The 25527-nt window shown below is 38.8% G+C and overlaps 1 protein-coding gene across 5 annotated transcripts in view; it reads right to left on the minus strand.

Annotated features, from left to right (window-relative positions):
• Nucleotides 1-287: 287 nt before the first annotated feature.
• The window catches only part of LOC129728434 (oxysterol-binding protein-related protein 8), a 73541-nt gene continuing 48301 nt past the window's right edge, over nt 288-25527 (minus strand). For 2 of the 5 annotated variants that reach the window (XM_055686891.1, XM_055686880.1), the window contains 10 exons: nt 16138-16193; nt 6198-6344; nt 5870-6101; nt 5588-5809; nt 4886-5329; nt 4654-4802; nt 4416-4594; nt 3491-4355; nt 1966-2282; nt 288-1911 (listed from right to left, as the gene is read on the minus strand). In XM_055686891.1, the coding sequence (XP_055542866.1) occupies nt 1638-1911; nt 1966-2282; nt 3491-4355; nt 4416-4594; nt 4654-4802; nt 4886-5329; nt 5588-5809; nt 5870-6101; nt 6198-6344; nt 16138-16193 (2885 nt within the window). In that variant the 3' untranslated portion in view covers nt 288-1637. Of the gene's footprint in view, nt 1912-1965; nt 2283-3490; nt 4356-4415; nt 4595-4653; nt 4803-4885; nt 5330-5587; nt 5810-5869; nt 6102-6197; nt 6348-16137; nt 16194-25527 lie in introns of all 5 variants that reach the window. The other 3 variants (XM_055686885.1, XM_055686877.1, XM_055686898.1) reach the window with 2 other exon arrangements.

A 25527-nucleotide genomic window follows, 5' to 3' on the forward strand; every position in this document is an offset into this window, starting at 1 on the left:
TGTGCTCTGCTAAGTTTTTTCCTGTTTACTAATATGTAGGTAAAGGGTCCTATTACAGAGATAGACTCGACTCAACCATGTGTTTCAAATGCGATGTATTGCTCGTCGAAGCTTCTATAATACGGCTCAATATACGCATTGAAAAGCTTTTATTTTCAAGGTTATTTCAAATACATTTTTTTGGCAGTTTTAGTAAAGTGATATTTTTCATGTTTCAACAGGCTTCACCACAGGCATTCGGAGCTCTCCAGGGTTGTCATCTCTGTTAAAAGAACCAGAAAAATCAGTTTCGAAGCACGCGTGTAACCAGTGTAAGCTGTATTTTCAGTAACAATTTGATGAATATTATAAGTAATCTATTTGGCGCGCAGAGCGTGATAGTTCCCGTAAACTCCCTGTTAGTGCTGTTATATAATAAACCTTAGATTGTTTCAGTACGACTGCTACTCGAATCATAGTGACAAAGTTAGTTAATCGTCATTACTACTTAAACCGCTCCGCCCTCTGGTATAACAACAATTGACTGTTTCCATAATCAGTAGGACTGTGCAGAATAAATTATAATGCGAATGCTTAAAAATGTGTACAACTAACTACAAAAAACGGTTCACCAAAAATTAAAGCGCTGGGAAACCTTCGAAAATGATTGATGTCACTTATAGTTATTCAGTAGTACGGAGAAAAAGTACCAAGAAGCAGACTGTGATTTAAATTTTTCGTTCGAAACGATTGACAGTAGGAAATTGAACATACTGGGTAAAAATATTGTAGATCTTATAACTAAACGATTAAGACTATAAAGAATTCACATAATATGATTGACTGGTTCTTTATGGATATGGGTGGTTATCCCAAACTAAATCTTACCACCATTGTATACAATTACCATAATATAGGGCGAAACTTGTCTCCTGTAATTCGAGGTAAACATTTTAATAATTATTGCATTATTCTTCATCTATGTAGAAATAGTTTGCTTAATTTGGAATCAAATTTTGTTATTTTGTGAAAAATCGACGCTCTAGATTTAAATGTTGTTGCTATAAAAGTATCAGTGGAAAATATCAAAGCATGTTTGAATCTTCAATTCATCGCGGAATGTAAGTATATTAAAGGTAGCTTTTTTTCTATTAAGCTTCAGGATAAAGAGACAAAGTGTTCATATTTCTATTATGGCTTTCAAGGGTAGCGAAATATAACCTTAATTTTTTTGAACTCTTCAATTGAAACAAAGGGCTATGGTTTCCTTTCCTGATTTCTAAAATATTTCGTATTAACAGTAATAGTGTTGCTGTTATATTAATAAAAAGAAAAAAGACTGAATACCTGTTTATCTGTATTGCTAGTACATAGTTTTATTCCCTCCAGATCTATATAATTGGTTGAAATGAGTGTGTTGAATTTTAAACTTAAAACCCCTTTTACAGAAGTGCAATCCTATTTAACCACCTTTTTCCATTAAAACAACAATGTCGTGTAGTGACAATTTCACCCAATGTCTGTTAACTCAATGTCAATTTAACTCAATTTTTGCCTTACGAGAAGTTTTGTGTTTAGAATGGATTTTTCGTAAAATATAAAGGTAATTACTATAAAAATAAACTTAAAACAAGACTATCCAAGTATAAATCGCAACTCTACTGACTTCCGGCGGTGGAAGGTGCTACCGCATCAGATGGGGCCATATTTGCAAGAGATCGTTCCATCAAAATCCACACAACAAATACTTGCAACAGAAGCCCAATGAATCCGAACACAATAGTTCTCAAACTGACGGAGTCAAGTATTCCGTTACTTTTGTAACTGGATCGTGGTGCCCAGGTAATCTTATCTAGGTCTAATTGCAGCTTGGAAAGTTTTTTCGAGTGCTCCTCTAACTTTTTATTGATGTCGTCAAGCGTATGCAGTACCCTAGAAGGCAAAGTATTCCAGTATGTTTCCAAATCAAGCATCAGTTAAGCTTACCTGGTGTTAGACATGCTGTTGGTATGATCATTTGAATGACTAGAGTCCGAGTTCGGGTCGTTTAGATCCGGCGTGGACGTGTTGGATGATATTTTGCGTGTTTTTAGTGCCACTCCGGCTGCCACCAGACGTCCTTTTCGTAACGAACTGCGCGATTCTGCCTGCAGAATACTGAGCGGTTCAGTGCTGACAACCGAAGCTGTACGTACCATTGGAGCCTGGTGGCGTGTTTTTGTCTGGATGCGATAGTTACACTCATATTGACGGAGATCGTTACGCGGATCCCACGGACGCAGATCAGCGTATTTATAGTGATACTGAAATTGATTTTTTTAAATAAATATCGTACATGGAGGGGTATTTCAAGGAAATAAAATGAAGGTTTAAACGGGTACTGCGCATAATCCAAAATGAAATATCACATAACCATGTTGTGTTTCAGCACTAGCATTTTGGTTGAATATTGATATTATGCATTCACTATTAATAAAAATAACTATTAATAAATAAATAATGAAAATAAGGCCGTTACAAATTTTATTTTCATTTTATGTCACCCCCCCCCCCCCCTTCAAAAATTTTGAATATTGGAAGGGGAAGAAAAAAAAAAGCTCATACCGTTTTATTCATTTTATTTGTTTTCCGACAGCATTAATGCTTAATTTAGCAATGAACAAGTCCAGTGATAGAGGGAGTGTCGTCAAAAGGCAAGCGAAATAGATAATAATAATAATAAAGTGTTATTTTTCAACATTTATTTGAGTGCAAGTTACAAACGTCATAACTTGCATACAAACTTTTATCAAAGATATTTCTTTTTTTTTCGTCTCGGTGTTATTTATTTTTTTGCCACCCCCTTTGCTAAGTTTGATAACCTTGGACATAAAAAGAATTCGAAATTTGTATCAGCCTAACTGAACATAAAATGATGTAATCGAAACAGGTACAAATTCAATTTTACAATTAATTTTGTTAAAGATCGCTTGTTTGTATTCTTTGTTGTTAATTTGAATAACTTTGTGAAAGGTTCAATTCAATAGACATTTTCCCTATATGGCATCCGCGTATATATAAATACTTTTTTCACTAGTATACCTACAGCGTAAAACTTATCATCTTACGATTTTTTTCTACTGAACGAAGCTATTCATTAAAACGAAGATAGGTAAATACGAATTGTACAATTGGGCCGATCATTAAAAAAGTGGGATTAGCAGGAGGTAGTTTTTGTGCAATATCATCTAATGTGCGTGACTTCCAAAGTGCGCTCGAATAGGGTTTTGGCATTTGATTGCTCATAAAACTTGATTTTCGCTCAGTTATCTTTAGTTCAGGTTTTCAGTTTTAAATCAAGGAATACGTTGGGTAATTTATGAATTATGTTTCCAATTAAAATCATAACTTTTGAAAATATATTCAAAATTAAAAATATAATCTGTACCATAACAAATGTACAAACAATAAAAAAAGAATGAATTTCATCGCACACTTGCACCCTTTAAAGGTAGGAAGATCTAGTATTTACCTGTCCTGTTACAAGATCTTGCTGAAACAACAGTGGCACCCACTCAGTGCATGTGGCCTTCCGCTCCTTGGCAGCAATCCGTTGCGCTTCCTCCAAAGCAGTTTTCTCTTCAGTCGCTCCCACCTGATCGTCCCTGCGGATCGCTGCGGCGACATGTTGCCACAGACGTTCCGATTCGTTTGTACCCTGTGATTCCATTGGTACTACGAAGCGGCGCAGCCTTTTCGATCGCACATCCGGTGTCGGATTGAACAACATCGTTTCTTCGTTGGTTCGACTATCCTTCATTCGTATCTCTCCATCCCAGTGTCCATTTATGGTTGCTAGTGTCTCTTTTCCAAGCTTCAGTTTGCCAGTTACTAGATTTGTGTACTCGTTACCGCCCAAGAATGGTTTCAACTTGAACTCAAGTTCCGTCTTGTAGCCAGTGTTTTCACACTCAATCGATATTTTGCCACCAAGCTCCATCGATAGCGTTCCCATCAGGATACCTTTGCAATGGGCATAAGGAACGGTCAGAGTATAACATTCACCTCTTGGTAACAGTGTCAGTGTTGCAACGCCTTCTAGTATCGCCGAAGTACTATTCCCATAGAACTTAGATTTTGCCAAAATGCTACAGCTAATAGAAAATCCATCTTGACGATTTGTCACGTAAAAAACGGAAATTGGCGGATGATGTGAGACCTGCTCAGCTATATAAAATGTCCGGCTACCATTGTCATGCTGCCAATAACACCGAAACGTTTCGCCCAAAATAGGATTATAAGGTTTCTTCAAACCCTTTGGTTTTTTGTAAAACCCTGACAGATACCACTGAACTACGGTTTTCATTCGCGTAAATGGGTCGTCCTCTAGAACAGCCCTAAGAAATAATTACTAAGTTATTGCAATTTCGAGCTGGAAACTGTACAAAACAACTTGCTTTGAAAGAATATCTGCATGGTAATATGAATCTGCTAGTTTATCCAAGAAAGAACGAGGCTCCAGGATAAAAGTTGGCAACACCACCTTACTCAGATCCATACCAGGTCGAACCTGCTTTACCAGGAACCATATCAGACTTTTATGTTCCTCAGGCAGTTCTTCTACTTGTTCTCCAGCCTTAGTAAAAATGAAAACAATCAACTTTAAATATCGGTTACTAATCTCATTGGTCTTACCGCCCCAAATTCCTCTTCTGGACAATGCACATAGGCTGTTTCCGGAAACTCTTCCACTTCCAGCCCATCGCCCAAGTCTGATTCGGAATCGGATTCCCCGGCAGACAACACCAACGTTCCTTGGTCTGGTTGACTATCGATATCTAAATCTACAAAAATTTATTTGATTAGGCTTAAATCCAAAATACATAAAAATAAGGGAACAAAAAAAGGCAAAATCGAAACATCTAACATTGGCTGTCCAAAACGCGTATTGTAATTCCGTTGTCAGAAAGTAACCTTCCAGGCTGCTTGTTGAACTCAGCAGGACTACTACGGCGCCGAGTTCTCGTTTCAGCTCCGTCACGATCGAAACTCGCTCCCGGGGACAAGCCCACCTGAAGTGAATTCCGCCTCTGATCAGAGCAGGAATGCTCAGTGAACACATCGTCATTACTGCAAGGTGACAATGTATCCTGGTCCGCGTCTCGATGGCGTATGAATTCCGGAGAATCCCGCAAATAACGTTCCCAATGAGCAACCGCCAGGTAGAGCTGCTGAAAGATTGGCGTTGGCGAAGGACACGGACTACGTGGGTATGACTTTTTAAAAGGCTCTACTCGAAGGTTATTTTTGTCCGGTGGGGAGGGAGGCAAATATTTAAGCAGGTAGTTGAGGTGCTCTTTCAACTTGGGAACTAGCAATCGTGAAAGTTGTTTGAAGGGGAGCAATATAATGTAGCCAGAGATCAAGGGGTTAGTATTGTGACCACAAAAATATCCAATACAAACATCAATTTTGTTTTGTGAACGACAGTATTATTAGTGACAGTTTACGATTACGAGCAATGGAAGCGAGAAAGGAATCACGAACGAAAAAAGACGGTCGAATTAGTACTGGATCAAGAATCGAAAAAATCATCCAATCATCAGTCGACACACTTCAAGCAACTCACCATGTTCGTCAAAATGCTTCTCGTAGTCCGCCTCGGACCATTGAGTCTCGTGAGTACTTGTAGTACCCTCGATTACACTGGTATCGATAGCTGGTACAGACCGAACTAGTAGTGCAGAACATCTTAATGACAGTTCCAATGCATCCATCCAACATTTTCCGGCTGCTTGGCTTGGAGCCCTAAAGATCAGGTAGGATGTAGGAAGCGGTTGCACGACTGCTCCTGCATCAGACAAAATACCAGTCAAGACATGACAACGAACAAAAGTTAAATCTTGCTTACCCATCGTTTCCTTATCTGGCCCTCGTGGAGCCCATATCGTTTGATCCATTGGATGGAACAACTTAAAACAAAATCCATCCTTTTTGCTCGGTCTCTCTATTACTTGACACGAGGTTAGCAAAACCGTCCCTACCCAGTGACTACTTTTGGTTTTAGGACTTTTGTAAATAAACAGCAAACCTGGTTTGAGCACGCACCAAAGTTTCGTCCATGACTTAAGCGTGCCCCTAATCTGCAAAAAAAATAAGTGACCGCCTTTTGACAACACAACAAAAACACAATCATTTGCAGTACGAAATAAATCCGGTTCAACTATTAAGAATCATACCTTGAGCCAATCAGCTAGGACTATTACAGCCGGATCTTGGAGCGAATTGAGTAACTCAGATGCTACCCGCTTCTTTTCACGGCGGTAATTTTTTCGTTGTGCTTTGTAAGACTCCTTGCGATTCAACTTCGTTGCGTCGTTGTTAAGCTGCTAGAAAGTAAAAAAATAAGACAAAAAATTAACTCTAGTACACTGGATTCTCTTTTTACGCGATTGATGCGTGCGCGCAAAAAAGAATCGCCGAAAAAAATCGCGTAATTTTGAACAAAGCGAGTAAAAAAAATCACGTAATTTGGAGCAAATAGTGTAAAAAGAGATCACGTCGCTACAAAATCTTTCGCTATGTGGTAAGTGTGTGTGTATATGTGTGTATATGTGTGTATGTATGTGTATGTATGTATGTGTTACATCTTGGCTCATAAACAATATTTCCCATGTCACATATCGCGTAATTTCAAGAAAATCGCGTAAAAAAATCGCGTAATTTCGAGAAAATCGCGTAAAAATATCGTGTAAAATAAAATCACGTAAAAAAGTCGTGTAAAAACAGAATTAAGTGTAACCGTTAGCAGATCTTTATCAGACTATATATGTACATATGCAAGAAGAAAGCTTTTCTGTTGTGTGCAATTTTGTTAAGGTCGGTAGATTGCAACCAAAAGTATAACAGGTTACAGTGCGCCCCATCTTGAAAGCCCCTAACGCAGATAGGCTTTAAGCTCGATAATCTCGGGATCTTATAGTGAATTTCTTTTTTCTCAGAGCCTACCAAGTGTTGACCTGGAGCCAACCTAACTGCTGTCATAACTCTTCTTTATTCGCTTGGTTTTGACCCAGTTTTTTTCCCTGTATGGACTTCCTTACTGCCCGAGAGTCTGCTGTATTCCGCACTTCTATTATTATCAATACCGCTATTGAGAAGTGGCATGCTTATTTTTATGTATCCGTGCTTGTGTGAAATGCGATTTTACCCTTCCTTTTATACGCTATCTGCTCTACTATACCGAGCCTCGTGTTCCTCCTGCCAAATATCGCCAATTATAATTCCTTTGAGAAATTTCGTCGTGTGTCTTTCTGGCCAGTTTTATTGATAAGAGGGACTTATTTTTTGTTGAAAGGAAGTCACACAAAGGTGTTATAGAATTCAATGTGAAGGGTGAGTGGTGGGGAAGCCTGAGAATAAACCCAAGCTTAAGTCCTCTTTAACATCGAATGGCCTGATTCTTCTAAGATTCGAACCCACGATCATCCGCTTGACAAAGCAGACTCTATAAGCTTGTGGCTACGCAGCTCCCCTTGACCCAGTATTAACCTGACAGCATCTTCGAAGCGCACCGTTAAATTTGTCAGTTTTATCACACCACCGCATGGGCTTAGTTCGTAAGAAAATATCCGGCATTTCTTTGACTTGCGTCATAAATCGCAATACCATTTCTTAATTCTTGGAAAGGTTGGCATTGATTTAAAGAAAAACTGATTTATTTTTAAATTCATTCACTATCAACGAAAAAAATAATAAACCGGCTTTCGACGAAGCTTTTTAATGATACCAAAACTAAAGTTTAGTACGACCTTCGCGTCGACCTTTCGAATGCATCTCTTGATTCTACCAATCAAATGTTTGCCGCTCGTTGCTCTTCAGCTATTTTTATACACCAAAGAACTTAAAACCCTGAAGAAATCTTCGATTCGACGACACTGAGGCGTTAGGTTGCGGTCAAATAGTTGTACAGGCACGTTTGTGTTTTTTGCCGCAATGTAATAATGCGTTATCTGGCCAAAACGCATATCTTCCATTGGGATAGTGTTTGTAAAGAAATGGAATCAAAGTTTCCTTCAAACATTCGTTCTGGTACACATCTTGATTGATAACCAAACCGCTTGATTTGAACCATGATCTGACAAGAAGAACGAAGTCGTGCGCTTATTGAAAAATTATCAAAAATCAGGATAACCCAAATTTTCTATGAAATCAAGCATGCACCTGATCCATCGGTATCTCGTCCCCGATCTTGGAAATGAGCTTGGTCCATAGTACTCACTCTTCTGTTTGCGCTGCTTGGCCAGCATGTAGAACTATACATAAGACAGAGTTTTTGTTGTTTACCACATATTTAGATACGGGAGTGTCTCTCACAGACTGTTGAAATTTCATATTTTTTCCTTGACAATAAATACACGTTGTGGTAAAATCAGGCTTCTCAAAAGAACTGTGTTTCCGTGACAGCAAATTTAAAACTACTTCTGCTCTCATTGTATTGCACGGCCCTGCTCCCCACACGTTGGGTACACAGTACGACAGCCACTGACGATAGCACATACATACAATGCCAAACGAGCTGTTGATTTTCATCCCCTTGTGATTGGTTCTCCCAAGCTGTCGCTAATGAAAGCCCTTACAGCAAGAAATCCTTCGGTACAAATCCGAGCGGGCTGTCTGGTCATTATTATTCACAAAAGTAAGGCCGACGCTATAATGCAGGCGAGGCAGTGCGAAACACTTTTTTCCCGTGTGGAAGATAATATCAACAATGGGAAAATATATGAAACGATTTGCTTCGTGGTATCGGCCTAAGAAAACGGAGAAACGAAAGAGTGCGAGTCCAATTACAGCGATGAAAGCCACAACCGATCAGCAGGCTGTCAACAGGGCGGGCCAAACTGAGAGGACATCTTCAAAATAAATAAAACAAGGCTGTCATGTCTGACGAACAAAATACATTCGCAAGAAAGAGCTGTCGTGTGCAACCCAAGACAGATTCGTTGTCTGTGTTAGCTTCAGCTTAATGTGAGCTCTCATGAATAGCTTATTAATAGCTTAAATTAACCATATTACCAACCAGAACAACCGCATTTTAGACCTCTGCTTTGTGAGCGCCCAGGACATGGCCCATATTTATGCAAGGCCCCTGCTCCATTGGTTAAAATAGTCCCCCACCACCCACCATTATTAGTAACTATAAACGCCGAATTGAAACGCGACCTTGACACTGCATCCGCTACCGTATCTTACGACTTCCGCAAGGCCGATCACCAGAAAATCGCTGAAATGTTCTCCGAGCTCGACTGGAACTTTATTTTTGACACCGTCGATGCCGATGTCGCCGCTCAAACTTTCTCCAACGTATTGGTCTACGCCATCGATCGATACGTCCCAAAAAAGTGCCAGCATCCTGCTCCCCGACAGCTGTGGCAAACGAGAGAACTTCGGCAGTTGAAATTCCAGAAGAGAGCTGCCTTGATAAAATTTACTAAGCACCGTAAACTGTCCCTAAAACGTCATTACGTGAGAACCAACCACACCTACAAAAGTTTTGCAAAACGATGCTTTCTCGGATATCATCAAGATTTACAGAGAAAGTTCAAATCTCGTCCCAAGCAGTTTTGGCGGTTCGTCAATCAACAACGACATGAAGGTGGTATACCCTCTTCTATGACATTCAACGGTAAGGAGGCAACCACCCCGCAGTCAGCTGTCTGTCAGCTTTTTTCCGAGAAAATTGCCAGTGTGTTCACTGACGAGACACTGAGCGATCGTCGCGTTAAACGTGCCGCCAGTAATACCTCACGGTCCGGTCAAACCTTGAACACCTTTCATTTAGACGCGATGATGATTTCTAGAGCCTGCTGCAAACTCGAAGCATCATTAAACCCGGGTCCTGACGGGATTCCGTCGACGTTTCTCAAAACCCAGATTGATAACCTAATATCTCCGCTTCTGCATATTTCCCAGCTATCTGTCACTTTCGGTGTCTTCCCGTCCTGCTGGAAATCGGCGTACATGTTTCCAGTACACAAGAAGGGAAACAAAAACGATGTGAGCAATTATCGTGGCATCACATCGCTCTGTGCTGTTGCCAAACTGTTCGAGCTTGTCATCATGGAGCCTTTGCTCGCTCACTGCAAAGCTTTCATAAGCACTGACCAACATGGATTCACAGCCGGTCGCTCCACCGCCACTAATTCACTTTGCTTCACTTCGTGCATCAGTGACAGTATGGTGAAACGTGCTCAGACGGATGTCATTTCCACTGACTTGACAGCTGCCTTCGATAAACTGAATCATCGCATAGCCGTTGCAAAACTTGACAATCTTGGAATCAACGGGAATCTTTTACTATGGTTTCAATCGTACCTTACCGGTCGCCGTCTAACCGTTGCTATTAGGGATTGCCAATCCTCTTAGTTTGACGCTACGTCTGAAATACCGCAGGGAAGTCACCTTTGATCGCTAATCTTCCTGCTCTATTTTAATGACGTGAACCTAGTTATTTTTAAAGACCACGGTTGTCTTACGCGGATGACCTCAAACTCTTTCTTCAAGTTCACACAATTGAAGACTGTCACTTTCTTCAACGTCAGCTAGATGTTTTTGCCGATTGGTGCCATCTGAACCGTATGGACGTCAATTCAAGTGCTCGATTATATTATTTTCGCGAAAAAAACAGACTATACATTACAAATACGCTTTGCTAGGAACTGAGATCGAGCGCGTAAACCAAGTTAAAGATTTGGGGGTAATATTGGATTCCCAGCTCACTTTCAAGCCTCACATTTCGTTCACTGTCGACAAAGCCTCTAGAGTTCTGGGATTCATCTTCAGGATCGCTAAAGACTTCACGAATATCTACTGCCTTAAATCATTGTATTGCGCATTATCTCGCTCTATACTGGAGTACTGCTCGGTTGTCTGGACTCCTCATAACAACAATGACGTGGAAAGAATAGAATCAGTTCAACGGCGCTTTTTGAGATTCGCTCTTCGTAAACTGCCATGGACGGATCGCTTCCGTCTACCAAGCTATGAAAGTCTCTGCTTATTAATTCGTTTGGAGCTTCTGTCTGTCCGTAGAGACACAGCCAGGGCATTGTTCACCACTGACCTTTTACAAGGCCGCATAGACTGTCCCGCTCTTTTGGAACAAGTAAATATAAACGTGCGACCTCGTGCTCTGCGAAACAATTCGATGCTACGTCTGCCTGCTCAACGAACTAACTACGGCATTTTTGGCGCAATGGTTGGTCTCCAAAGGTTGTTCAACAGAGTATCTGCTCTATTCGACTTTAATTTACCTCGAACGCTTCTTCGTCGGCGATATCGTTTATTTTTTTTCAAGATCTGACTAGTTCAAATGTTATATTGCTTGAAATATGTAATATTTATTGACTCTCTGAAGATATTTTAATTGTTAGCTTTAAGTTACACCATTTGGGCACCTGCTTGCCTGTTGGTGATTATACCAAATAAATTCATGAGGCTGTAAGAGTAAAAAAAAGAACAGTCGTGAATAATAGTGTCACACCTGTCACCACTTTCTATTTCCGAACCATGGGTGAGATACAGAGCAACCTAGGACAGGACGCGACAAGTGGCTCCTAGTTATTTTTTCTTTTCGTTTAAAATTGCCCTCATAAAACATTTTAACTTTTCGGCACGGCACGACGCTTACCAGTGTAGCCAAAAACATTTAATAAAGGAAATATTATTATCTCTGATTTTTCAAGTTCTGGGTTTTAAATATAATTATTTATTTGATAATGATTGCTCAATAAATCTTGAATTGATTTATTTATTTATTCGAACTGATCACAATTTCAACTAATCATAATTTCAACATTGTTGTTGGGCTATTTAACATCATACAAAATAATGCAAAGATAGTCGTTGAAACCCACTTGCTGGCGTCGTCGTCGTCGATCACCATCCCGATAGACCGTCCGCAAATCCAACAATCCAACTTTACTTTAAACACTTTGTCATACATAACGTTCTAATCTACAATATCGCGTCTAGAGTGAAACCTTGTGAAACCGTTGTGGTGACTGGAACGCCCTCCTCTGTGTTGTAAACTATCAATGTGGTGGTGGTTTCCCAAAATCTTGAACAGCGACGCCAGCACTCGGAGGCAAATGCATGTCTTTCACTTTTTTCAATCATTGTCTTTCGTTGCTGTTTTTTCCAGTTTATCCACACATCCGCTCAACTGCAGGATATTGTATTTTGAACCTTCAAACAATAGAAATAAAAATTGTCCAGTCAACAAATAGTGTTAAAAATTTCCAGCCTTCTTGAAACGGAGTTTTCGACCTCATAATGGTCGCTTAATGCTTGCTTTTCCTAGCAAGGTCGACAATATTATATGCCTAGTAAACCGCATATTCACTCTTTGGGCTATAACGGGTGACAACTAAATTTGAAATTTTTTCTATTGCTGTCAAAAAAATATGAACTTAGAGAAAATGATTTAGTTCTCATGAAGATACGACGAAGCTTTCTTATGATGCTGGAACAAGACCGTTGTACGGCCTTCAAGTCCGCTTTTCGAATGCATCTCTTGATTCTACCAATCTACTGTTCGCAATTCGTTGATCTCCAGTTATTTTTGCACTAAAAGAGCTCAAAATTCTAAAGAAACCTTTGATTGGACGACACTGAGGGAAATTCGTTGTGTTGCGTTTTTGGGGTACAAATTGAATCGTGTGGTTGTTCAAAAACGTTTGTGTTTTTTTGACGTAATGTGATGATATTTTATCTGGCCAAAACACATATTTTTCATCGGTATGGTGTTTTGGAAGAAATGGAATCATAATGTTGTTCAAACATCCGCTCTGGTATACATTTTGATTGATAGCCAAACCACTAGGCTTGAACTATGATTTTGACAACAAGCGAAAAGTCCTTTTCTGCCCTCTACTCTGGTCGGTCTTCTACTACCTTCCTGGCGGATTGTATTTGAGGTTTGCCGAAACCGGAAGATTTTCGCTTCCGAAACCGTGAACTTTTTGCCAAAATTGTGCAGCTTTTTTTTTTTTTTTTTTTTTTTTTTTTTTTTTTTAAGAGGGGATTTGTTAGTAGCTTAAGTATTTATGATAAATATTAGTAAATAATGAGTATGTGTGTCCAATCACAAATGGTGACTTCTCAACACTGTTAGAAATTTGTAATTTTAATTGTTAGGATTTGTTTGCTTTCGCAATTAGGACTTATCATTCGTAGGGATTTAAACCTACTTGTCAGAAAAGGGGAAGAAATTGTGCAGTTCATAGCGAACTATACAATACGCTTGCGGAACGCTTCTTATTTCAACGCCCTTTTAAACACAACTGGGCATCAGTGTTGTTAGTCTCACTCATAAACAGCATGCAACACCTCAAGCGAGGTTCTTGTAGCTACCGATATTACACACTAAAGTATTCTCCATTCAAGCTACTTTTCGTTTTTTTTTTAAAGAGGGGGATTTGTTAGTAGCTTAAGTATTTATGATAAATATTAGTAAATAATGAGTATGTGTGACCAATCACGAATGGTGACTTCTCAACACTGTTAGTAATTTGTAATTTTAATTGTCAGGATTTGTTTGCTTTCGCAATTAGGACTTATCATTCGTAGGGATTTAAACCTACTTATCAAGGAAAGTGAACTTACAACTAACTTAAATGCTAACTTATTGGCTATAAAGAGAGCTTATCGTAGCAATTGAGGATTGCAAAGTTTTTTGTCGAAAATTGTTAATAATTTTATTTGACATAGCTTCTAATGGTTCAACACCAGTAAAGGCTACTTTTCGTTCTTTCTCGCTGTCTTTTTTCGCTGTTCTCAAGCAGAAAGGAGGAGAAAGGTTTTGCTTCTCACTCGCTTTGCAATGCAGCTGGGCATGCATAGCCAAAACAAAAAATACTGACAAAAAGAGGAGAAAGTGAGCTTTCATATACATACTCTCATTTCTCTCTGAGCGTGTTTGTTGTGAAGTAAGAGAGCCACTAAAAAATCCAGATTTTATTTGTCACCCGTTATAAGAACCTATCTCTGCTCAAACCAATCAGTTTACTAATGTATGGTCACTAGGATGGTCTAAACTAAGTAGCAACGAGTAGCAGCAGTAACGGCAGCAGCGGCAGGTTCCAGAAGCAGTAGTGGTGGTAGCAGCGTTAGCGTTAGGTGCAGCGGCACTACTTCCTCCAATAAAAAACTGCCTTTGTGCGATTGCGGCAGCATCAGCGCTAGGTGCATTTGGCCAGAACATTCTTCAGTGACCTTCTGTCATCTGCTTCCCTACGACACCAAAACGCATAATCAAGTCTTGAAAATGGTCAAGTCTTAATTATGCAAACCCTGCACTATTGAAAATGGTCAAACCTTGTTGAAACGCAGATTTCGATTGATCTAACACGGTCGACTAGTTAACCGGGAATGCACTCTTTGGGCTATATAAAACCTGTCTCTGCTCAAACCAATCAGTTTACTTGTGGATGGCCACTAGGACGGTCCTAGCCGTAGTGGCAGCGGGTACCAGCAACGGTAGCTGCAGTGGGTACCAGCAGCGGATACCAGGAGGAGCAACTGCATCGGGTATCAGTAGCGGTGGTGGTGTTATTAGTTACAAGTTTTCTGTAAATATGGCTAAATATTGTTCCATCTATCACCGCAAAGATTGTGAATTGTTTTTTAAGAGTCTTATGTAAATGTAAATAGTGTGAAAAGACTTCAAAATCCCTGCAAGTTGACTCAGTAATGAAAAACTTGTCCAACTTACACCAAACCCCAGTAAAAAACTGTACGTACATGAGTAAATCCCTAATGCGCGAACACAAACAATACCAAATGGGAAACTCGATAACTAGTTGCAATAATAACCAAAAATTTAATAACAGACATACATATGAAAATAAAATTAACTACAATCATTTCTATTTCTTTTTGGGATTATTTTTTACAAATCCATATCCTTTTTAAAACAATCACATCACTGGAACAACAGCAAACAACTTTGATTTAGGCAGCACAAATGCAACCCGACTCGAGCATATACGAGGCTCCAACAAGGCTAAACTGCAAGTTTTGTATCAGCTTTGGCATTAACAACGTTTACTACTAAACTAACCCGTATCACTTTGGCGTTCACCACCTAAAAGTTTGTTATTATTGAAACAAAAAAAAAACAATTTGTTGTGTGCCATGTCTGATATTCAAGAAATGAATAAAGTGTTAAAAATCAGTAAAAAAGTAAAAATCCATAGCGTACACTGATAATAAAAATTACTATGAAATACTTAACACCACCACAGGATGGTAAATTGTTCGACAAAATATTGTACATTCGACGCTTGTGTTCAATTACTTTGAATAATAAATGTTCAGCGAATTATCGACCATTGTCGGAACCTGACAGGGGTTTCTTTGGAAATTCATAACGATTTAGGTGCTACCTTAGTGCAATTCAGAGGTTTATTTTGCTGTACACAGAACATTAAATTTCAATTATTCATCATCCTCAGTTAAAATGAACTGGCTCGGAGCACGTGCCAGCACAGTGCCCTGTGCAGTCACATTTTAGAAAGGCCAAATTCATAAAAACTTATCGAAAGGTGAAATAGTAACAAGTGGCAACAATGCTTGTAATAATTATATTCCAAAATATCAAATGTTTTATGCTGATGTTCACGGGCACTTTCATATGGACAGCTTAACCATTGCGAACGGAGCTGGCTTGTACAAAACGTATTTTTTTCCCAACCAGCCGAAACGAGTCATTACTCAGCTTTCGCTTGTTATGTATACTCGCTAGTATGGAAACGAAGTAGAGCCCGTTCCTTGCAAAAAAGTTTGTTTAAAACACGGTGTGCAAATCAAAGACTATGGATTTTTTTGCACTTGACATGTCACCATTTTTTCGGCATTTTGTTGCAGAAAACAGACAGACTACAATATTCGAGCGAGGTTTTCATACCTAACTCCTGAAAATGCTGCTACTACCGTGGAATGCAAATGCTTGTATCAAACGAATAGGCTCAATTTTAAACACGAGGTGGCATTACCTAACATAATAAAATCACATGAGTATGGCGATCAAAAGTACAAAAATAAATCGATATCAACCAATAAAACTTAATTGATTTATGATCTTAAGATAAAATTACAGTTGTTCTGCTAAAAACTCACCTTATCGGGGAAGCCGGCCTCAATCTTTGGACTGTTGTCGTTCCATCCTGTGATTCCTAGAAAGAATTTCATAGCTCATGTACTAAACGGTTTCCTTGGATTTCGTTATGGAGGATTCATAGATTCGGTACTGCCATTCGCTTTATTTAGAAGATGTGCTTCATGCTAATTGTTACAGTTGCTGGTTACTCTTCTGAACTTGGGATTTTCTACAAAGGTGATAAGTTGAATTGCAAACGACCAAATGTAAAAAAAAGAATCACGTATTGCTTCTAAAAACACAACCACGTCGATTATCAAGTTTGAACGAAAACAAAGCATAGGCTGTCAAAATTGCAAACACTTATCACATGCTTCTTAATTCATTGTTGTTGTTTAAAAAGTAACACTGTTGCTGTTCTTCCTCTTCCTTCTGGACGATGGCGCTGCGATGACATTAAACACAACACGTAAATTATTGTTTCCGACAGTTTATTCGTGAACAAATAATGCCGTAATTGGTTAACGAACTAAATCACCCACGACCAGTAAAGCTTGGCGAAAATGCCTGGCTGTTCATGGCAGTTTTGATAACAGCTGTTGCGATACGTTTCTGCAACCGAGGTACATCCACTATAAACAAATTAGAAAACAGTTGTAGTGCACCGGGCACGTATCCTTGATATGTGAAAAATTTACCCTCGCTTGTGAGAATCTAACAAACAACAGCACTTGCAGTTAAATTTAAAATTTTGCAGCACACGCAAAACATAACGTACTTTATGAACGTTATGCTTTATGAACGAAATGCTCACGGGCAATTAAAACAGAATCTTTATTCTCGGTTGATGCAACGAGTTCTGCACTATCCGAAACAATTTTTCACGACATGCTATTACTGCAAAAAATTAACCATTACATCGCTTCATGATTTTGAGGAAGATTTGCTTCAAGAAGCGTTTTTAAAATTCCAAAAACAATTCACTTCACAATAGTACTTTGACCGAGCGTGTCAATAGGTTTTGACGTTTGTTGAATTATAGCCGAAGTAACATTAATTACTATGGACTGCGTTTATGGCGAACAATGTTATAATGAGGCGTACGAGTTTACGAAACAAATCAAACCCACCCGCATAAGTTAGTAAAGTGAATGAAAGTGATGGCGCAATACCAACAACTGTTGCTGCTGTCTCGTATACAGTTGGTAGAAAAATCACAATAACAAAACACTATCCGTGCAATCAAAGATCAATGTTCGCAATCGCCTCAAAGACACCCCAGTTTACAAAAGTACCTTGCCACCCCAAACACTGTCAAAAAACCACCTGCACTTGTGAACGTTAATAATTCAATTAGGTAATAATTGGGAGCGCACTTCGCGTATCATTTTTCGCATCGAATTTGGACGAAACAAACAAACCCGCTCACATTAGAACCGGACACGACTAACCACTTTATAGTACTAAAGAGGCCAACGCAAAACAACAACAGCAGAACACCGACTGAGCCATGTGTACTACGGTAGTAACGGCGAAAACGAGTCATCGCGACAATCAGCACCATCGTACGTTGCAGTGGTGTTGATGGACTCGATGTGTAGTAATGCTTGCGCTGGGGAGTAGAGCTCAAAACAGTAACCGAATTATGTCCAAGGCCCTTTTTAGCTGCAACAGGATATTAGGAACGGATGATTGACCCAGTACGCTCGTACGCCGCATTACCTCCACAATCATCCTACGAGTACCTAAATGAAAGTGAAACCCTGAGGGGTGCATCGATAGATTATTTATTAATTTCAGTGCCAGCGAATTTTTATTTTGTCAAAACCAGTAAAACTAAGTCCAATCATTTCCTGCCTAACAATTCCCTGCCGAAGTTTCTACTGGGTAGTCTAAGATCGACGTCATAGTGCACGCGTAATGCGCCACGAAGCGGTTTGCTTTGCTGTAGTTGAATTTGAGTTGTAGTTGATTTGAGTAGGGCTACATATTGCGATTGATCCAACTGAAACATATACGCACATTCACACAAACACACATACTTACACGCGTACATAAACATACATACGTAGAATGAATATTCTAAAAAAAACATGTTTTCACGTTTTTGGCGATATTAGATATGTTTTTAAAACTCAACCTTCAATTATTGTTGACAAATATCTAAATTTCGGCGTGTCGGGGGTACTTTTTCGTATTTTACAGTACTGGCCAAATAATTTACAAATCTTTAAAAATATGGGTTTGAAAGACAGCCGTTTCATTCAACACTCATTTGGTACAAATCTGTCATAAAACCTCTAGAGCTCTGAAGATTTGTTTTATTTTCACGTTAAAAACTTTGCTAACACTGAAACTCTGAACTTAAACTTCATAGAAACTGCAACAACTTTCCAGGAGACAAACAAACATGTTATGGACAACTTATGAAATTCTGTCCACCTTGAACGAGGTGAGGAAAGTATGTGCTTACAGTTTATTTCCCTAAACAGTGAAATAAGCTATGTCCTTACAAAATAAATTAGACTGACACGTACCAACCTCAAGATACCATATCAGATCACGTCAAATTTAAAATATTACAAGAGCAGTCTGACCTATCATACAGTATCGCGATGATAGATACCATAAGATATGTTAAGTTTTGCAGGAAGCTTTATTCTATCGAGGCACAGATAATGCAAGCTTTAGTAGCTTTTCCGCAACAGAATTAGTGCAACAGTTAATTGCGAAGGAAAGCTTTCAAATTACTCAGAAGTATGGTATCCCAACTGTAAGCATTGCTAGCTTAAGCAATGAAGGTGGTAGGGATTGCTGAGAGTTATGAACCGCTGGCATTGGAAATGCAATGCAAGATCTACAGGAAGGGTTTGTCGTGAGTTGCTGTCACACCCCCACGCACCGATAGGCCAGAGTTAGTCCACCGCACCCTAAAGCACGCAGCCCACCACCCATCGGTTTTCCAGACACCAGCACCCAATATAGAGCAGGCGAAAATATAAATGACAGATGGGGAAAAAGCACGGCTGCGATTATTGGCGCGAAAATTTAGACGAGGCCAACGTCTTAGGGCAAGGAGGAATGACCTGCTGTAGCCACTACACTTACTCAGTAACCAGATTCCGAATTGAACGGTCACGACCTGCGGAAAATTAACTAGAAACCAAGAAGACAAGCGACTCTAAGGAGACAGTAAAAAGTGTGTGGCTATAGTGAACAGCAGGTAAGGCACTCTCCTTGTCCCGTAACAATTGCCTCGTCACCAGTTAGCCAATCAGGCTAAAAAAAGCAACGCTTATTTCCCAGAACCCCGCTGTTTGGGATTAAACACGAGTACGCCGAGAATCCCATTGGACCCTGCGCCGGTGACTGAGGACGCCGATTAGGAGCCATTTTGGCGGCAAAGGCCGCAAGACGACGCCGGACAGAACGTGGGTGTGCAGGAACCAGGTGCAACGAGAAGGTGGACTGTGCGCTGACGGTGAAACGGGGCCCCGGAGTAGAACGAAAGTGAATAAGGTTTTTACTGTCTCCTTAGAGTCGCTTGTCTTCTTGGTTTCTAGTTAATTTTCCGCAGGTCGTGACCGTTCAATTCGGAATCTGGTTACTGAGTAAGTGTAGTGGTTTCAGCAGGTCATTCCTCCTTGCCCTAAGACGTTGGCCTCGTCTAAATTTTCACGCCAATAATCGCAGCCGCGCTTTTTCCCCATCTGTCATTTATATTTTCGCCTGCTCTATATTGGGTGCTGGTGTCTGGCAAACCGATGGGTGGTGGGCTGCGTGCTTTAGGGTGCGGTGGACTAACTCTGGCCTATCGGTGCGTGGGGGTGTGACAGCAACTCACGACAAACCCTTCCTGTAGATCTTGCATTGCATTTCCAATGCCAGCGGTTCATAACTCTCAGCAATCCCTACCACCTTCATTGCTTAAGCTAGCAATGCTTACACAACCCAGGACTAACAGACATAACACTTTGAACAAATTATCAATCAATCCATCGTTCGGATGGTAACAGTAGTTTACGCAAGTAACACTAGCACCACCTGCTGCCGTGTTCACGCTGCGTCCTGTATTCCGACAACAGCGCTAGCGTACGTGCATGTGTCAAATTGGAAATTACGAAAAATGCAGGGTTGTTACAGAAACCTTAATTTTGAATCCGCAAAATCCGCGCCACGGGTTTTGGATCCGCGCCGTGAAAACTAAATCCGCGCCGAAAAAAAAACTAATAAAAACTTATGATTCAACATGGTAAAATTATTACCATCTTAAAAATGTCATGCTGATATGTATAACTTGTTTGTATTTAGCTTAAAACTTTGTATTTAGCTTAAAACGCAGGACAGTTGACTTACTGCGGCCATGTTTAGGAATGATGCTGACCAAAAATGTTGTTTGGAAATTCTTATATACAAATGTAAAATACCCGTAGCACTGATTTTTTCTCGTTGAAAAGAGTATGATTATGACGAGTAAAATTCCTGTGAAACATAAGTTAAACATAAAAAGTGAGAATTGAATGACGAGATTTGAGAAATGTGGATAAATACTTAAGATATGAAAAGTGATGGATAACCATTTAATGCCGTATATTGTCGGAACATTCAATAAGTAATTAATAATCCTCGTGAGTTGCAAACCATATCAAGTTTTACTAAAGTTTGCGAGAAAATCTTGTTGAAAATAATTCAAAAGGACGAGATAGGTTTAAGCTAGAAAAAAAGGTTATTAATACGATTAAATATATGTAACTCGCGTATAGCGCCAAACTCTAAAACGTAGAAACAATCGAAAAAGTAGAAAAATCCCTCAACTCGATTTCAGGTCTAACATTCAAACATAAGTTGAATGTCATTAAAAATGTTTTCAGAAAGTCTGAACAACATCCTCTGTAGAAACATGGAATAGACTCAAGTAAGAGTTTTTTAATGCAGGGTGACCACTCAAAATAAATTTTAGATTTTCCGCTTTTTTCCCGGTTTTCCCGATGATAGGTTTTAAATTTTCTCGGTGCTTTATTATTAAAAAATATGTGAAAAACATCAATTTTACATGTTTATTTATATCCTTGTGAGAATAGTGTTATTGGAACTATAAAAAATATTTCTTCTTCAAAATTTTTCTTCCTTTAACTGTTCATCGACTTTAGCAAGTACCTGCATGGAGACCTGCACAATTTGCACCCTTTTTATCTAAAAATCGTTGACAATCTTCCTTCTGCTTTTTCTCTCTGTCAACTTAAATGCCAATGGAATGTATGGAAAAAAATTGAACATCGATCGTTTTAGATTAGAGCTTAGAAGTTTTGTCTTCTCATGCAAAATTTGTTCTCAAGCGAAATTCGGGAAGAAAAGCCTCAAAGTGACCAATGAAAAAATTCACATGGAACTGTTAAAATAAATAAATATTTTATGGTAAAGCAAAGCAAAGCAAAAATGCATTTCTAAACGAAAGCATGACAGTTTTTCAGGAATTCGATAAATTTGAGCTCCTTTTTTTAAACAGTATACAACACATCCTAAAGAAATCGTCTTGAAAATTCTAAGATATATAAAAAACTGTTTTGCCAAAATAGTTTTTGATGATATCAATTTTAGATCGTTATAATTTGGAAAACAAGAATAATTATTAAAAATAAATAGTTTTCCAGATCTGGGAATTGGTTTACTACAACTAATTCATTGCCAACAATAGTAGAAGACATGCAGGACGATGATTATCCTGATGTGAAGCCTAATTTCCCGCTTTTCCCGTCTTTTTTCCGGTGATTTGAAATTATCGTCTTTTTCCCGCTTTTCCTGGTAGAGTGGCCACCCTGATTATTAATTTACATAAACATTTTTGTAAACAAAGCTTCAAACGACGATTTGATGAAACTGTTAAATAGGCCTCTCAAGGTACGATGCTGGCCTAACAAGCCAGTTGTCGTAGGCTCGAGTCTCGGCACGGGAAAGACTGTTAGTGTCAGTCGGATCGTAACGCTAGCCCCGCAATTGTCCTGTACACTCAACAGTCGGCTTAAGAGTGACCATGTTCAGAAGAGTTTCAATGAATAATCAATGAATTTCAGAGGTTTTCTATATGCCAGCCCTTGACAACTTTTTTTTGAATTCTTGTCATTACTGACGTCGATGAGACGCATGTGTTTTCAAAACTCGTTAAAAAGTAATATATACGGTTATGGGTATTTCCGAAATCAGGATGACCTGAAATCGACCGTTTTGAAATCCAAGGTGGCAACTTCTGGTTCATGAAAATCAGCCAAAAATGGCCAAATACCACCCAATATGAGTATTTTCGGAGCCGGGATGACATTCATAGGCCGTAAATCGACCACAGTTGCCATTTTGAATCTATTCAGGACCACCACATAACATACAGAGAGTTATGTTATTAGTGAAGCCCCAGCAGAATCTTTTCGGGAAGGACCATTTTGGGGGCACGTAAGGGTGTTTTAATGTCGAGAACATAACGGTTACGATAACATTTTGTTTTTGTAGTAGGGTAAGGAACATTTTCTAAGCAGCTTTAGGAACCGCCTGTGTATTCAGACGAAATGCTCGAAATGTGTTGGGTGAAATTCAAACAGTAGTACAGTGCCTCCACAGTTATGGGTCAGCTACAATTATGGGTCACTTTTACGCAAATACGTCTATTCTCACGAAACTGAACAATTTTCATTGACAGCGGAATTTTTTATAACTCAATTGTAACCCTGTTTATACGATTGAAATGATTTAATGTTGAAATGTTACTAAAAACAATAATTCTGCTCGGTGCAATAAGTGAAGTGACCCATAATTGTAGTAATGTTACGTTTTGCGGTGCACAATTGTGGGTCAGTCCATATTTTGGCTATTTTTATTACTTTTGCATGAAAATACATCACGACCTAACAAAATAACTTATTGTCAAGCTTATACAACAATAAAGTAACTTTTGTGATGGATTTTGATGGTTTTATAAACTAAATGATCTTGAAGGCCCAAAGTGACCCATAATTGTGTCTTTTGCTATGCAAGTACTATTTTTCTTCTTAATCGATTTACACACATCAGCTGCAGTGAAACTAATTGTCGATCGAAAGTATACATCAGAACACAGAAATAGATAGTAAAACATTCGTAGTTGATAACTTTTCCGATTTTTTAATATTCATTTATTTTCATTTTTATATTCATTTTTTAACATTTAGGCAACACGTTGACTGACCCATAATTGTAGAGGGACTGTATATCAATCTGTTCTTTATCGTTTTATCTGTCAGAACTTGTCTTCAGATTGTAAAACTAAGTTAGCGAACTTTAACAATAATCAATTAAAGTTACCAATCGAGGGACACTATTCCAATCACCCCGAACCTATTTTAAGCAGTTTCCATCTGTTATGCAAGCGTTTTTTTAGCAGCACCCTAAGTGGCTCCTGAATGGCTGCAATAAAGGTCGATTTGTTTCAAATGATGTTTGTTCACAGATTTCTTTGTGATTAACGGGTTTTCTCATATTCGTAAGACAGCTAGACAATCAAAGTTCTCGCTGAACATGTGAAAAGGGCCCAAGTGCCATATGTAAACAAGCCACAATTTCACGATTTTCAATGAATACAAGCTTAATCTACTCGTACAAATAAGATTGTTTGAATAAGAGTAAATTCTTTTATCAATAAATCTTATTGGTAAGAGCAGATTTCGCTTGTATTGATAAAAAAACGAGAAAATTTGGCTTGTTTACATATGGCACATGGGCCCTTTTCACATGTTTGGCGAGAGTTTTCGTTTCCATCATTGAAATTGTCGATATTGATCAAAATGCAGGAGTTTGAGGCCTGTTTTCTGCGACTAATTCAAATAGGCGCTATTGCTTAAGCCGTTCCTTACCCTGTCTCAATTATTTATTTTTCTCAATATTTTTAAATGGAAATTCAGACAACTTTCTCAAAGTCGTTCCTTGACGCCTTTATCTTTTGTCATTATTAAGATATATCGATTCACAAAAAAACTTCAGTCCTCTTTGAATGTAAGTCCAGATAATTTTTAAAAAATAGTATATGCAAAGTTGCTCAGTCTAGTAAAGTCTACATTCTAGGATGCCAACCAAAATATACATACAAATACAAAATATACAAAATTTTCACCTGCCCGAAAAAACACCTGAAAAATCGAAAAAAGCGATTGAAGTTTGGCCCTTAAAAATCCAATAATTCACCCAAGAGGGGTTGGCTGCATGAAATTTCGGTTTTCGAACAAAATTTTGGTGTCAGATAGCTTAAAAATGCATGAAACATCGAGAACTGGTATCAGCTGAAAATAATCATGATTTTTATGATTTTTCGGATTTCTCAAGGTCTAACATCGTTTTGCGCCACCCCATTTTGAATCCAACTGACCTGAAATTTTGCACAGGGTGTTTTTCAGGCAGGTAAACATTTTGTATAGGTTTTTTTCTAAATTTTTTGATTACTTTTTTCTCATACAAGTGATTGGCACCCTACTACACACCCACCATGTTTCATTGAACTCTGAAAGAGTGCTGCCAGCCCTTCAGTCGATATCCTGATTTTTGAGGTAATTGAAAGCAAGGTTGCAAGGCTTTCCACAAAATCCGCGCCATGGAGTAGTAAAAACGCGCCAAATCCGCAAAAAACGCAAAATCCGCAAAAAACGCGAAATCCGCGCCGACTGTAACAACCCTAAAAATGTATTAGATAGCATGACAGCGCCTCAGACGGCGTTGTCGCGCGACGACTATTATTTGGATGCAAATTTGAAATGATCTTTTTTTGTGGCGATGGAACTTGTAAACAATACCAAACAGCTTTTCATCAACCATTTGAATACCCCTCGTCAGCAGAAGAATATTGCCATCAACACTATTCACCGTTTGTTATCTAAAAGCGTGTTTTAGAGCTATGGCCCAAGCAAAACGTCTCACTTATTCATTATAAATTACATCATACATAAACTATCTGAATAAAAAAACACAATACATAGTACCATTACAAATAAATGTTCTTTGATCGAAAATTCTGTGTGAATTTTTAAACAGAAATCCGTTATAAGTCATTTGTATTCTAGCACCGCATGGTGACCTTGTTGTTGTACAATAAATTTAGTAACGCTGTACAATGTATTGCTAGTATAATAAAACGTCACACATGTTTAGCTTGGACGTCTGTTTGCGGTACCATTTTTAAGAAAGTCACTTGAAAGCAAAAAAGTGACAACAAATACCCTATCGCTTAGCCGTTCTGATTTTGCGAAAGTAAACATCAATTACGCCATAGTTTTCCGGTGAGCACACATACACCTTCACACTTGAACTCAATTTATTCACGGATTGCGCCAGATGGTATAACAAATTGATAGTATATTGGCTCATATTTATTCTCTAGTGATAACTAACTTCGAATA

Source organism: Wyeomyia smithii, chromosome 1, assembly GCF_029784165.1.
Source record: "Wyeomyia smithii strain HCP4-BCI-WySm-NY-G18 chromosome 1, ASM2978416v1, whole genome shotgun sequence".
NCBI classification, from domain to species: domain Eukaryota; kingdom Metazoa; phylum Arthropoda; class Insecta; order Diptera; family Culicidae; genus Wyeomyia; species Wyeomyia smithii.